General features: G+C 41.0%; 2 protein-coding genes across 1 annotated transcript; one reads left to right on the forward strand and one right to left on the reverse strand.

Moving 5' to 3' along the window:
* LOC142552979 (elongation factor 1-gamma 3-like) overlaps positions 1–14,088 on the forward strand; it is a 41,301-nt gene that overhangs the window by 12,059 nt on the left and 15,154 nt on the right.
* On the reverse strand, positions 702–6,972 carry LOC142552977 (uncharacterized). The gene is made up of 8 exons (XM_075662927.1): positions 6,622–6,972; positions 5,857–6,266; positions 5,430–5,615; positions 5,226–5,327; positions 5,024–5,095; positions 4,815–4,931; positions 1,793–2,062; positions 702–1,688 (listed from the first exon to the last, which is right to left on the reverse strand). Exons 1-8 carry the CDS (start codon positions 6,863–6,865, stop codon positions 879–881), a joined length of 2,211 nt encoding a protein of 736 aa, XP_075519042.1. The 5' UTR covers positions 6,866–6,972; the 3' UTR covers positions 702–878.

Here is a 14,088-nt window from a genome sequence, read left to right on the forward strand (position 1 = left end):
TTAATGTTTATTTGAAACCCTCTTGAATCTATCTTTTAATTTATTGGGATCTCTTATTTGAATTTTAAGAAGATCAAGAAATACAATATACATATGATTTTGGAAGAAAACTACTATGCATTAACTATTTCAAATTAAAGTAATCTCGAAATAACATGCATTTTGGTCAAACATGTATGATTATTAAATGGTAATTTAATGTTCATTGAAAATCTTATTTAAGTGATAACTTCTAATACTCAACTAATTATTTTAAGAAAAATTAAATAAACTAATTAAATATTTTATTTTTTTTTTAGTAAATAATTTTGGCTGAAACTTTCTTATTTTGGTAAAAACTCTACTTTTATATATATATATACGTAATTCAAAAACCGAGCTTGATAGCGTACCTAGTATATATGCAGAAATGGCTTTTAAGTTTATAATATAGTTTTTTAATTCTACTTTACGACAATATTATACCAAATGAAACACTTGCAAACATTCGAAAAGCCATTTATCATATAGACTAAATTCATATTACTACTCTGTCTTAATTCACGCGTTTAATTAATTAAAATTAATTTTTTCAAAAAAATGTCAGATTGAAGAAATGATTTTGCCGTCCCTCGGTGAATGTTCCAGTGACCTAGGGGTGGCAAGTATTTGATGAAAATAAAGCTTTACTCAGGAAGAGCGACTAGTGTTGGCAAGCTAGGTACTCAACAAAACATTTAACACAGCGCAAGAACTAAAGCAGTATATCCTACAAAGTGTTTTAGGCCTACCGAGTTGGGAATACAAAGCTTAACAGGGAAAAAAGTTGCTACAAGTCAATAAGCAACGATCTCCAGCCCATCTCCCTCGATAATTGGTCTTATTTTGCACAATAAATTCTAACGATGCTGCGCAACATACGGCTGACTAGAGTCATATTGCTGTGGATATGCAGCTGCAGCTTGAGGTGACGTATTTTTGGCATAAGCAGCAGCCACAGGTGCAGTTCCATAACCACCAGACTGATCATAGGTGGGCTGAGTTTGAGATGGTTGAGCATAGGCGCCTACTTGCCCACCATAAGCAGCATCTGCTTGCCCTTGATATCCGTATCCGGTATTACTAACAGCAGGTTGTTCGGCATAACCAGTTTGAGCAACTGGATACGAACCATAGCCTCCAGTAGGTCCTGTCTGAGGATATGCAGGAGGTTGTTGACCATACCCTGCAACAGGCTGCCCCCCTTGTGCAGGATAACCAGAAGCAGGTGTCATGGCAGGGGGTGCATGACTGTATCCATCACTAGAGACTGTAGAACCATAGGAAGGATAGTTTTGCTGCATTTGTCCACTTGACGGATACTGGTATGACTGTTGAGTTGGCACGTTTTGACCATATGATTGGGCACCTTGATGAGGTATGGCTCCAGGTTGACTAGGCCTGGGTTGACCATATTGTGGAGGAAGGGTTCCTTGGGGTGGCATGCCATAAATTGATGGCTTACCGTATTGGTCTTGTGGACCATACCCCGATTGTGCGCCACCTTGAGCATATGGTGTTTGCTGTGGACCCATGTGCCCGAAATGCTGTGAAGCAGAATGATGATCGTATTTAACTTCATTGTACCCATGACCATAGGGTTGGGCAGGTGTTTGAGAATAAGGTGGTGGATGACCGTAGTCAGGACCTTGTCCATAGTTGTAATTCCCCTGGCAAAGAAGGAATGGTTCAAAATAAAAGGGCCCAAATCAGGAGCAAATCGTGTGAACTAACCCTTGGCCATTGGCACAAAAAAATTAAACAAAACACCAACCTGGGGCGACGGCCCTCGTATTGATGCTTGGGGCCTTTGTTCCCAACTTGAACCAAAGTTGTTTCGAGGATCCTGTTGCGGTGGATAATTACCATATGCCTGAGGGGGATATTGTGAACTCTGAGATGGATATTGTCCTCGTTGTGAATAGTCATAACCCGAGAATGGTCCATGCTGAGGACCACGAGATCCCCATTGTGAAGCAGCAGGTCCACGTGAACGAGAACTTTGCTGACCGTACCCACTAGAGTGAGGCGAGGGCCTTGAAGCCTGAACCAAATAAATGAATTATATGAAAGGATTCAATATCCAGTAATAACAAAGACTCTGAATTAATAAACTGCAGGATCCAATGTTCAATCTGTAGTCAAATGCACCTCAGTGCACAAGATACCTGACCAAAAAAACATAGTTGAATACATCCACAGCCACTACGTATTAATCAACATAGAACAAACAACAGAAATAAGTACAGAGCAAAAATATAATTCAAAGAATTCTGAAGTATGATGTAACATCACATATAAATCAGTCAAAAATGTCTGCACCAAAAACATAAATCACAAAGATGTAACGAGAATACAACTAGAAAAGCACATCTCAGTTTTGAACAAACATAAAATAAAAGCCAAAAGTGAAGAAACATCTCCAAGATCAAAACACAATCATAATGCTTAATATGTCAACAATGAATCAGTGACAATCTGCCTACTCAGTTAAAAAAACAAAGCCCACAAAAGTATGAGGTAACAGCAAATTCCAGAAGGAAACATCATACAAGTGCTATTAGAGAGAGAACTCTAGGCAAACAAAGGATGCATTGTCTTCAGAAGAGCCATGTAGCAATTCCTCAGTTATTTCACATCTAAAAATGATCCACTAGATTGGAGTTCTAAAAATTCTTTTGCCTTATTCTGATAATTTCCTGCCAACTGGATGAAGGTTAATACACAGTAACTGGCTATTAAACTGTTAGATTATGTTTTCCACATATCTAGAAACATATTTCCAAAAATAGAATCGGAGAATAATAAATACGGCAGGTTAGATTTTTAGAATAAATTTTCTACTGAAAACGTCATTTCATGTCATGTAGTAAAGTTTTTGAACAATCAATTTTTCAATATTATGTGGTTACTTAAATTTTCAAAAAAAACATACATTTGTAAGTATATAAAATTACAACAGAATCATTCACTCCAAAGTTAAATGACAATGACTCTAAGAGAACATCAACGTTGATATGATTATGAATTTTTTGGAAGAATAATGAAATCATATAGGGGTATTTTTTCGTGTTTCCGGAAATAAAACAATATAGACAAATAAATCATTGGATAAGTCTTGTGTAACCTATATCTTCTGTTGTAAACAATATGGCTATGAGAGTAGTGGCACTGCACGAATCAGTTATATGTGTCAAACAATCTTGAAGTACTGAGGTAAAATACAGAAAAGAACATTCTATGATCTCGGATAAAAATTTACAAATCATGAATTCATCAGAATATAAAATTATAACAGAATAATTCACTCTAAAGTTGAATAATAATGATTCTAAGAGAACATCAACGTTGACATTAATATGTATTTTTTGGAAGAACTATGATATCATATAGGTGTATATTTTCGTGTTTCTGGAAATAAAATAATAAAGACAAATAAACCATTGGATAACTCTTGTGTGACCTGTACTTTTGTCGTAAACAATATGGTCATGTGGTGGCACTGCACGAATCGGTTATATGTGTCGAACAATCTTAAAGTACTACGGTAAAATACAGAAAAGTAAAATTTTGCAGATGTTAAAAGTAACTGAATCAATCATTGAGTATTTTAAAGCCACCCCTCTTGGCTTCAAAAGGAAAAGCACACATATCGAACTTCAGAGCATAGAAAAATTATATCTACTTTATTCTCCGACCATGGCATGACATTAAATGATTTTGGCATATAGAGCCAAACTACTTATGTACAGATGATTTGACTAGACATGGCACCGCTTTCTAAAACGTCTCAAAGATATGATATCAGGCATGCCAGAGCCTTATTACTATTATCAGTTTCCAAGTCTTGAAGCAATCTTACCAACCATTAACATCCTGCACGGTAGAGGTCTAATGCTTGATACATCTCTTCTGTGGATGAGATTGAATAGTAGTTGTCTATTGGTACACGAACAAGGCAATGCGAACCAGATGTGAAAGGTAAAGCCAAATCTGCATTTTTAAAGCCAACCAATTCGAAATCGGCACCTTCAAGATAAACAAATCATGCCAACCGATATTTCATTTGCATTTTAGATCTTCCTAACAGCATTCAAGATTCTTGATAGGCATGCGCAATCATTGGTATTCAATTAAATATATCTGACCATGGGTCGCCATAAATAGGTGTTCTAGACTCAGAGAAGGCATCAGATGTTTGTATAACCCCACTAACATATTAGGTTAACCATGTTTAGATAAGGACAATGTGTCGTTGCTTCAACATATGAAGGTTGGCCGTTAAATAAGCCATAGACCATCAGTACATAAATCAAAGAGCTACAGTAAACAAATTATTTATGATAAACAAAATTCATCAAACAACATGATCTTTAAATGTATGGCATGGCATCAAAAATAACAAATATTCAAGAAAACCAGTAACTTCTAATGCAGGTGGCAAGATTTTTGTCATTAGTTAATATAACATCAAGATGTATTCATGTATCCGTATAAACCATGTCCTAATAAAAGCCAAAAATCATCAATTCCTTAAGCTAACAGCAGATTTTATAGCTTAGCTGCACTGCAATGTTCAAGCTAATACATGATAACGAGTGTGCTTGTTATCAAGAGATAAGAGAGATAAAAGTTACAGAAATCAACACTATCAAGAAGAGTCAAAAAAACAAGAATGTGAGTTTAACACCTAATTACACAAAGATCCAAGAGCAGGTGCTTTCAAACAAAATGTAAAAGTAAAAACTTGTAGAACACCATACATATGCTAACTAAAGGAGAAAAACCGGACAAACCTGATTCATTACGTCTTTTATCATATCCGTTGCAGTCTCAATCTGCTTTTTATTGCCGGAAACACGGACTGTCCTCTCCGTAGGTTGGTTTCCTTCGGAAAGATTTTGCTGTATCAACTATAAATATAAGATGAGCAAAATTATCAGTACAGTAGTGTTTAAAAACTTGGTTGTATTCATCTGAAGGCGTGGTGACACAAATCTGCTACCTGAATGCGAGCACCAGATCTTGTCTGCAGGTTCCTGATTGTTTCCCCACCCTTTCCAATTATTATACCAACCTAAATCACTCAATGAAATTCAAAATCCACAATGAGCCCAAAGAAAATCTATAGAGTCAAAAAATAAAAAGACTACCAAAAAGAAGAGGTGCAGAGATAAAAGATATTTTCTAAAAAAAATTAAAAAAACCTTCTCAATTGGGACTTGTATTTCGAGTTGTTCTCCACCTCCAGCAGCCTGCACAGTGTTAAATCCCCGCGCAACAAGGGATGGAGAACCTCCAGCATCAGCCTAGAATACAGTACATCAGTAATTTCAATCAAAGCATACACATACCATGTGCAACAGGACAATAAATAACAGCTCGGTGAAGATAAAAGAAAAAGAATCTACTTCAGCAATTACGGCCTTTATCAACTTCTCAGCCCTGGTAATGTTTTCCAGGGTTCCAATCAGCTCCAAAGGCCGTGTGGTAGACTGTGGGTCCGCTTCAGCATCCTTCATGATCTGAATTTTGGCACCAGAATTATCTTGGAGGGAGCGAATGGTATCTCCTGCCTTGCCAATCAGAACACCGACCTATAACAATGAAGAACAAAACAAGTAGTTATGATAAAATATAGAGGGAAAAAGGGACCGTAGGATGGAGTTAGTTCAGTTTTCCATAAGCTGAGATAACGGGAGGAAGAGGAGCCTTTCCACCAAAGCACGAGTTTTTAGTTCACATGTAAAACAAATAAGACGGGTCCTTATTAATTTAAACAAGTTGGGACAACATAGAAGTTGGAAATTGGCTTTATCAATCCCTTTTTTAATTCACCTTGTCATTTGGAACCTCCATTTGGCGTGAAATAATTTGTGTCCCAGAGACTAACTGCAGCTCATCAGAAGGAACATCGTTCTCTTCAGGAAGTTCCTTGGAAGATTCTTCGACTTCAGCCTTTGATTGCTCAGGTTCCTCTGCATTTTCAGTCTCAGCATCCTCATTGATGACCCGTTCATCAGTTACAATCTCCAAGGATTCTTCGACAATCTCCAAGGATTCTTCGACAGGTTCGTGGGCATTCACAGTTACAATCTCCGAGGATTCTTCAACAATCTCCAAGGATTCTTCGACAGGTTCGTGGGTATTCAACACCGACTCACCATTGCCAATTGCAATCTCCGATTGCTCAATTTCATCATCTTTCAGTTCACCACCCTTCTCCTCTTGGTGTCCATTCTGTGAAACTGCCACAAAAGCTAACGAGAAGCTTCAAAAAAAATTCGTATCCTTTTTTCACGTTTTAAAAGTAAAAATCCAACAACACTCAGAACACCACATCCAAGGAAAATTAGATTAACTCCATACAGGATAATTATACAACACCCAAAAGCCTTCAAATTAATTGTTGCATCAGTCTTTAGCTAAAACGAATCGTTTCTCGTGCAAATTACTGAGTGCTGTGTAAAGTGCAAACGGTCATTAGGTAACATAAACTTTCTAACGAGGGTCACATAAACAAGAATACATATTATACATTTTGATACATTCATTAACGCAAAACCTGTATAACCAAACAGAGCGGTAATGAATTCGAATTACCAAGGCCATCTGGCCCGTTGACATTAGCCTCCAAACGCGGCCTCTTTGGCTCCAACTCATCGGCGCCGCCATTCTCTTCTTCCTCCGCGTCGTTCTTAGACGAATCAGGATCCGATACGGCTTTGGAAGGAGACTGAGCAGTTGATTCTGGCGCGGGCGCCTCCAAATCTTCGAGCTTTCTTTTGTGGTGATCGGTGAGTGTGGGGCTAGGTACGGATGACGTAACCAATTCCTCCTCCGCCATAGCTTTTCCGGATCAGATGAGTAACTAGGGTTTCGGAGCAGGGTTACTATTCTCGTGTGTGCGTATGATTCTTTCAGGATGGGAAGAGATTGCAATTCAAATGGGATATTTATTTATGTTAGGTTAACTGGGTTAGGGCGTGAAATGGCAAGCGGGCTAATATGGGTTTTTAATTTATACATTTACAACATAAGGCCCAAATATAGTAAAATCCGTAGCCCAATCAATTTACAGGAGGAAACCCAAGTAATTCACTAGAATAAAAAATCGGATTTGGATTTGGATTTGGAATTGGATTTGGAGTGCAATCGATGGTGTTTTGATTAAAAATCTAAAAATATATGGATTTACATAAAAATTAAATTACTTGCTATTTAAATGCCTTGTTCATTGATGATATTTACGTAATTTTTCATTCATACGTTGCTTATCAAGACACAGAAGGAATTTTTTTTAAAAAAAATAAGTAGATAAACCATATTATGAAAAAGGGAATTGACAGAAATTTAATTTTTTTTGATAAATTAGGATTTTAGTGTAAAAAATAATGGAGATTTTAAGAAGAATTAATAATTTATTAAGTTTTTAAAAATGAAAATATTTTAAACTGATTTTGAACTAATTTTTAATTTTTTAAAATATATAAAAAAGTTTATATGAATTAATAGTACTATTTTTGGGGCAATGATATTTTATATAAAAAAATTTTGAAGTGTAGGCTAAAAATTTATAAGTTATATAGATTTATTGTCTGATACTCACGGGAAATTTAGGGTCCTATTCCGGCAAGTATCACTAGTCCAGACGCAGGTTCTGAAATTACCCTGAGCCTGAAATCACAAATAAGATCGTTAGGAGGGGGCCAGGAGGGTGTCCTGGCGTAGCCCCTCCGACGCTCAAGTCAGTGACTGAGGATATATGGGGGGAGCAGCTAAGGGTGCTGCTGAAAACAATATATTGAATTCCATATCATACGCTCAAACCTGATATTTATAGGAGAATACATGGGCCCTTGATGGGTCTGTCTTCCATTTGGGCTTGGGATGAGCCAGGGGTTTGGGCCGGATCTTGATGGGTTACCTGATCTGGATGGGTTCATCCTTGGGGTATCATCAGTCTCCCCCTCCCGAGTCGAACTGAATCGCAGGTTCGAAGTTCGATTAATTGTATTGTCCTCGATATGCAACATGTGAGTTGTGCATTTTTGCTCTGCTGCTCAATAGTCTCCTCAAAATTTCCTTTGCGTTACATTCAACAATTCTCCTTTGCTTACACATCACCCCGCAAATCACCGCCCGCGCCAACCGCCCTAGCCACCTCGCCCAGCCAGCCTCTCCGCGCGCACGCCCTGCCCAGCCGCGCTCTCGCCCACACAACCCCGCCCTCGCCTGCTCCGACGCTCAGCAAGTCGAGTGCTCGTCCCATGCAAGAGCCCCGCGAGCTCGCTCCGCAGCATGCCGCAAGCTCGCCCTGCACGCTCGCCCAGCAGCACGCCGCGAGCTCGCCCACCGCCTGCGTGCCATCTCGCCCCTCGCCCCTCGGCAGCCATGCACACCATCTCGCCCAGCAGCGCCATCTCGCCCAGCAGCACGCGCGCTCGCCCACCGCACAGCAGCGCCATCTCGCCCCTCGCCCCTCGGCAGCCCTGCACACCATCTCGCCCAGCAGCGCCATCTCGCTCCTCGCCCAGCAGAATGCGCGCTCGCCCAGCATGCCGCGCGCCCGCCCTGCACGCTCGCCCAGCAGCGTCATCTCGCCCCTCTCCCAGCACATAAGCTCGTCCACACGAGCCTCGCCCCTGCAGCTTGCCCATCGCCAACGTTCGAGCTCGCCCTCGCCTGCTCGCCCTTCATCCGCCAGCTCGCCCCGACGCCCAAACATGCCCTCGCCCAAGCACGCCCCTTGCGAATGATTGTCTAACATTGTTCGTTAACGACAAACGAAATAAATTTTTCTAACACAATATGCCCTCGTCGCCCCCATCTTCAAGGTCCTCTACTAAGCTTTTGAAGGGAAATAGTTTTCACTTCCCCGTGCCCTTGACTCCTCTGCTAAAATAGTTCATAGAAGGAAAATAAAATCAACACCTCCATTCTCTAACTCCTCTGCTAGGCGATGCCTTAGCAGGAAAATAAAATTCAACGCGTCCACCCTCTAACTCCTCTGCTAGGCGATGCCTTAGCAGAAAAATAAAATTCAACGCCCCCACCCTCTAACTCCTCTGCTAGGCGATGCCTTAGCAGGAAAATAAAATCAACACCCCCACCCTCTAACTCCTCTGCTAAGCCGGGCCTTAGCAGGAAAAATCAAACTCTCACCTGTTAGCGGACCGGTTACGGTGGCCGGAAGCGCAACGGAAGTCAAAAATTTTTAATTTTAAGCTCAAATTTTCGGCCACCATGTTTGTGTGCAACATTTACATTCAAACACCATAAAACATTCATAGGGTGTTAGAAAGTTTTACCTATCAACCTCTTGAGGTTGATGAATGGCTCCAACTTTGTTGTAAACAACAAAGCTCTTCAAGGTAGGCAAGTCTACAAGCTCCTCCTCCCTTTCCTTCAAAATAAGGCCCACCACTAACTAGGTAAAGCCCCTCAAATTTTGCACTAGAAAAATTTGAGGATTTATCAAAGAGAAGACTTTTTATTCTCCAACACTTTTAAGAACAAAATGAAGAAAAATATTGAGAGGATTTTTTGAGTGAATTTTTCGGCCAAGTGAGATGCTTCAATGGAGGAGTGAAGTCTAGTCTTGGTTGTGGGAAAAGTTGGGACCAAAAAGTTGCATACTTTCCAATATATATTTTTTTTTATCAAAAGTATTCACAACCTCTTCACCTCCCAAGCATGCAAACCCTAAAGGGCTTGTAACAAATTAAAAGGGCCCATGGACATTTTATATTTAATTGTCTCAAACATTTTGAGCCCAATTGTATTTTACTTGATTTTATTCAAGCTCACTGGTTTAAATAATTATCTCCATTTGGGCTCTACAAGGCCCAATGATATTTAATTAATTCAACACTTGAATTAATTTAATTATTTGGGCTCTACTAGGTCCACTAGTGTTTAATTAATTCAACACTTGAATTAATTTAATTTAGTCCACAATAATGTCTATGAAAATCACAATTTTCAAATACATTATTCACTTGGCCAAATTTTAATCTAGGAACACTTCCATAAATTAAAATTTATATTTCTCTCATAGAAGTCATACTTCTATTTTTCTTTACGCTTATAAACACATTTATAAGCCGTTCAACACATTGAACTATTTTACTTCTCATCGGGATTTACAAAGCTAGTACTTGTGTGGCCCTCAATGGTTCATTGATACGACTAGCCGTGGGTTCATATCTCCATGTGATTAGGACTAAACATGTCCTTATATGAGCATACCCCAATTGCTCCATTCTTATTTATCAACCCCTTGATAATAAGAACGTCAGAACTCAAGTCTGATATTACCCAACCAATCATGTTAAACGCCTAGCAGCATCGCTTACATGATTCCCTAGGTATCAAATGATAGTGCCTGCAAGAACCATTCAATTATGGTTAGCGTACAGTACGGTCCCTTCAACTCATATATCCCGACCGATTCGACAACTATTGGTTTATCGAGAGTTGTCAATGAATCGATACTATGTGTCATGTCGTAGTTGCATCGATGGTGTAATCTATGAAACCCCTTTCATAATTACAACCATACTCTGATCAGAGATTTCAAACTACACGCACATGAAAACACATAGGATATCCATACCCGTAGGTAAGCGGTGAATCCCCGACTACAATGCATCGACTCCTATATGTTTCGCCGCAACACCCAACCTTGCCATCTGATGACCCCATAAGAGTCGGTAAACAAGTCAAAGTGAAACGCTAGCACATAGAGTCTCAATGTTGTCCCGGGTCATAAGGACTAATGATGTACAACCATAAACTAGGACGTTTCCACTCGATAAGTGAGAACCACTTGGAAAGTCCTTTATGGAGGGTTGTTCAGTGCACTCTACCAGGAGCACCTATCTGCATGCTCGGACATCACAATGTCCCCTACCAATGAAACATGGTACTCACATCGCAGATACTAGTCTCTAACTCGAGCGGCCTATATCCTTCTTATTGGCGGCTGAATCGACTAGGAACCGTTTAGAATATACAGTATTCCAAATATGAGTTTCATGATACTCATCATATGAGCATCTCATATTCTTTCTACTATTTGTATATTCAAGGACTTTATCTATGCAACTAGCATGGGTATACAGATAAAGATGCGCCAATATAATAAATTCAAATATTATTAAAATAAAGATCGTTTATACATAGAGTTTCATCGTGAACACTTGACCAACACTTGGCTCGACGTGCACCTACTCTAACATCACCTTATCATCTCATAACTCATATGCTAAACCGGGCCTTAGCAGGAAAATAAAATTCAACACATCCACCCTCTAACTCCTCTGCTAGGCGATGCCTTAGCAGAAAAATAAAATCAACATCTCCACCCTCTAACTCCTCTGCTAAGTCGGGCCTTAGCAGGAAAAATCAAACTCTCACCTCATCATCTCATAACTCCTCTGCTAAGCCGGGCCCTAGCAGGAAAATAAAATCAACACCTCCACCCTCTAACTCCTCTGCTAAGCCGGGCCTTAGCAGGAAAAATCAAACTCTCACCTCATCATCTCATAACTCCTCTGCTAAGCCGGGCCTTAGCAGAAAAATAAAATCAACACCCCCACCCTCTAACTCCTCTGCTAAGCCGGGCCTTAGCAGAAAAATAAAATTCAACACCTCCACCCTAACTCTGCTCCTCTGCTAGGCGATGCCTTAGCAGTAAAATAAAGATTCAACACCCCCGCCCTTTAACTCCTCTGCTAGGGGACACCTTAGTAGGAAAATAAAGATTCAACACCCCCGTCCTCTAACTCCTCTGCTAGGCGATACCTTAGCAGGAAAGTAAAGATTCAACACCCCCGCCCTCTAACTCCTCTGCTAGGCGATGCCTTAGCAGAAAAATAAAATTCAACACCTCTACCCTCCTCTGCTAGGCGATACCTTAGCAGGAAAATAAAAATTCAACACCCCCGCCCTCTAACTCCTCTGCTAGGCGATGCCTTAGCAGAAAAATAAAATTCAACACCTCTACCCTCTAACTCCTCTGCTAGGCGATGCCTTAGCAAGAAAATAAAATTCAACACCTTCACCCTCTAACTCCTCTGCTAGGTGATCCCTTAGCAGGAAAATAAAATTCAACACCTCCACCCTCTAACTCTTCTGCTAGGTGATACCTTAGCAGGAAAATAAAACTTCTCCTCATCCCCAACTCCGCTCACCCCCTAACTCCTCTGCTAGGTGATCCCTTAGCAGGAAAATAAAATTCAACACCTCCACCCTCTAACTCTTCTGCTAGATGATGCCTTAGCAGGAAAATAAAATTCAAACCCTCCACCCTCTAACTCCTCTGCTAGAAGATACCTTAGCAAGAAAATAAAAATTCTTCTCTTCCACTCTGCTCCTCTCATCGCCGACTCTGCTCCTCTGCTAGGCGATGTCTTAGCAGGAAAATAAATATTCTCCACCTCAGCCTCTACTCCTCTGCTAGGCAATGCCTTAGCAGGAAAAATTTAACTTTTCTCCCCCCACTCTTCTCCTCTACTAGGCGCAGCCTAAGTAGGTAAAATAAAATTCATATAATCCTCATAATACAAGAACAACCACGAACTTAATATAAGAACTTGGCTTTATTAAATATCAACTGATAACGTAAGACAAATTCAGGAACGAAATACATCAAAAATGAAGTAAAGATATTTTCTAAGGTGGTAAGCGTTCCTATGCCTCTTTAGAGCCTTACCCAGCGCATTCTCCAACTTTCCTCTCAGCTCCTCTTGTACCTCCACAGGACAAAGTTACCCATTTAGAAACTTCTCCGAATGACTCTACAACTGCAAGACTGAGCTCAAGCTTCCATGCAAATGCTCGTGACCTCTCTTTTCTTCTTCCTTCACGATTCTTTCATAACAACGACGTGCGACTTTTTGGTCCCCGCACAGGACTCCAACTCCTCTTCCCACAGGAAACTTAAGCTTATGATGATAACTGGAAGCTACTGCTCTAAAATCCTTCAGGGCTGGTCGTCCTAGAATTCCACTATACGCTGACGGGGTATCTACTACAGTGAAGGCTATCACCTTTGTTACCCGCCGAGGATCAGTCCCCAAGGATAGGGGAAGAACAATCTGACCCAAAGGCAAGATGACGTGTTCTGCAAACCCATACAGCGGGGTGGATACCGGCTCAAACTCAAATCCTCTCATCTTCATTTGATCCAACGTGCTCTTGAACAAGACGTTCACGGAGCTTCCATTATCAATAAATATTCTCGCCACATCATAATTGACAATGGTGGTCGTTACCACCAAGGCATCGTTATGTGGAGTCACAACGCCTCGGAGGTCTTCCGGCCCAAAGCTGATGACGGGGTCTTGTGGTAAGTCTGCACCCCTAGATATCTCAAAGTTCTCCAACCTTCTCCCATGTGCCTTCCGAGCTCGCCCAGAGTCTCCATCAGTAGCACCCCCCGAGATCATATGAATCATTCCTCTCGTAGGGTGGTTATCCTCATTCATTCCCCTCCTCGGTTCCACGAGCTCCTGAGAGACATCTTGGCATCCACCTTCCCCTCTCTGCTCACCCATCCTCTGATTTATCCATGGAGGGCCTTGACCACGCCTAGGGGGCGAGCGAGACCTTTGTCGACTTCTTAATGAGGATCCTTCTCGTCTATCCCGTGAAGACAATCTAGCACTGTACCCAACCCTTCGCGACTTCTCCCACCTCCCCGCGGGCTCCCTCACCTCCATCACCTCGTCCCGACTCCTATCTAGGGTAACATGGGATGAGAATTGTCTTCTACTACTAGTTCTGTCTTCCTCTCTTTCCCCCGCACCCCTCTTCCTTCCTCCTTTCTCCGCTCCCTCAACTCTACTTCCTCCGGGCCGGCTCTCCATCCTTCTGTACCGTTGGGCATCTTCAAAGTTTACATATTTCTCAGCTCGAGCCAACAGATCATCATAGCTCAACGGAGGCTTCTTGACCAGCGACTTGAAAAACTCCCCTCCCCTCAGTCCTTGTGTGAAGGCACTTATCATGATGTCAGGGGCAGCCGCTGGTATTTCCAGCGCTGCACTGTTGAAACGCTGGACA

This window comes from Primulina tabacum, chromosome 8 (assembly GCF_025594145.1).
Source record: "Primulina tabacum isolate GXHZ01 chromosome 8, ASM2559414v2, whole genome shotgun sequence".
Lineage (NCBI taxonomy): Eukaryota > Viridiplantae > Streptophyta > Magnoliopsida > Lamiales > Gesneriaceae > Primulina > Primulina tabacum.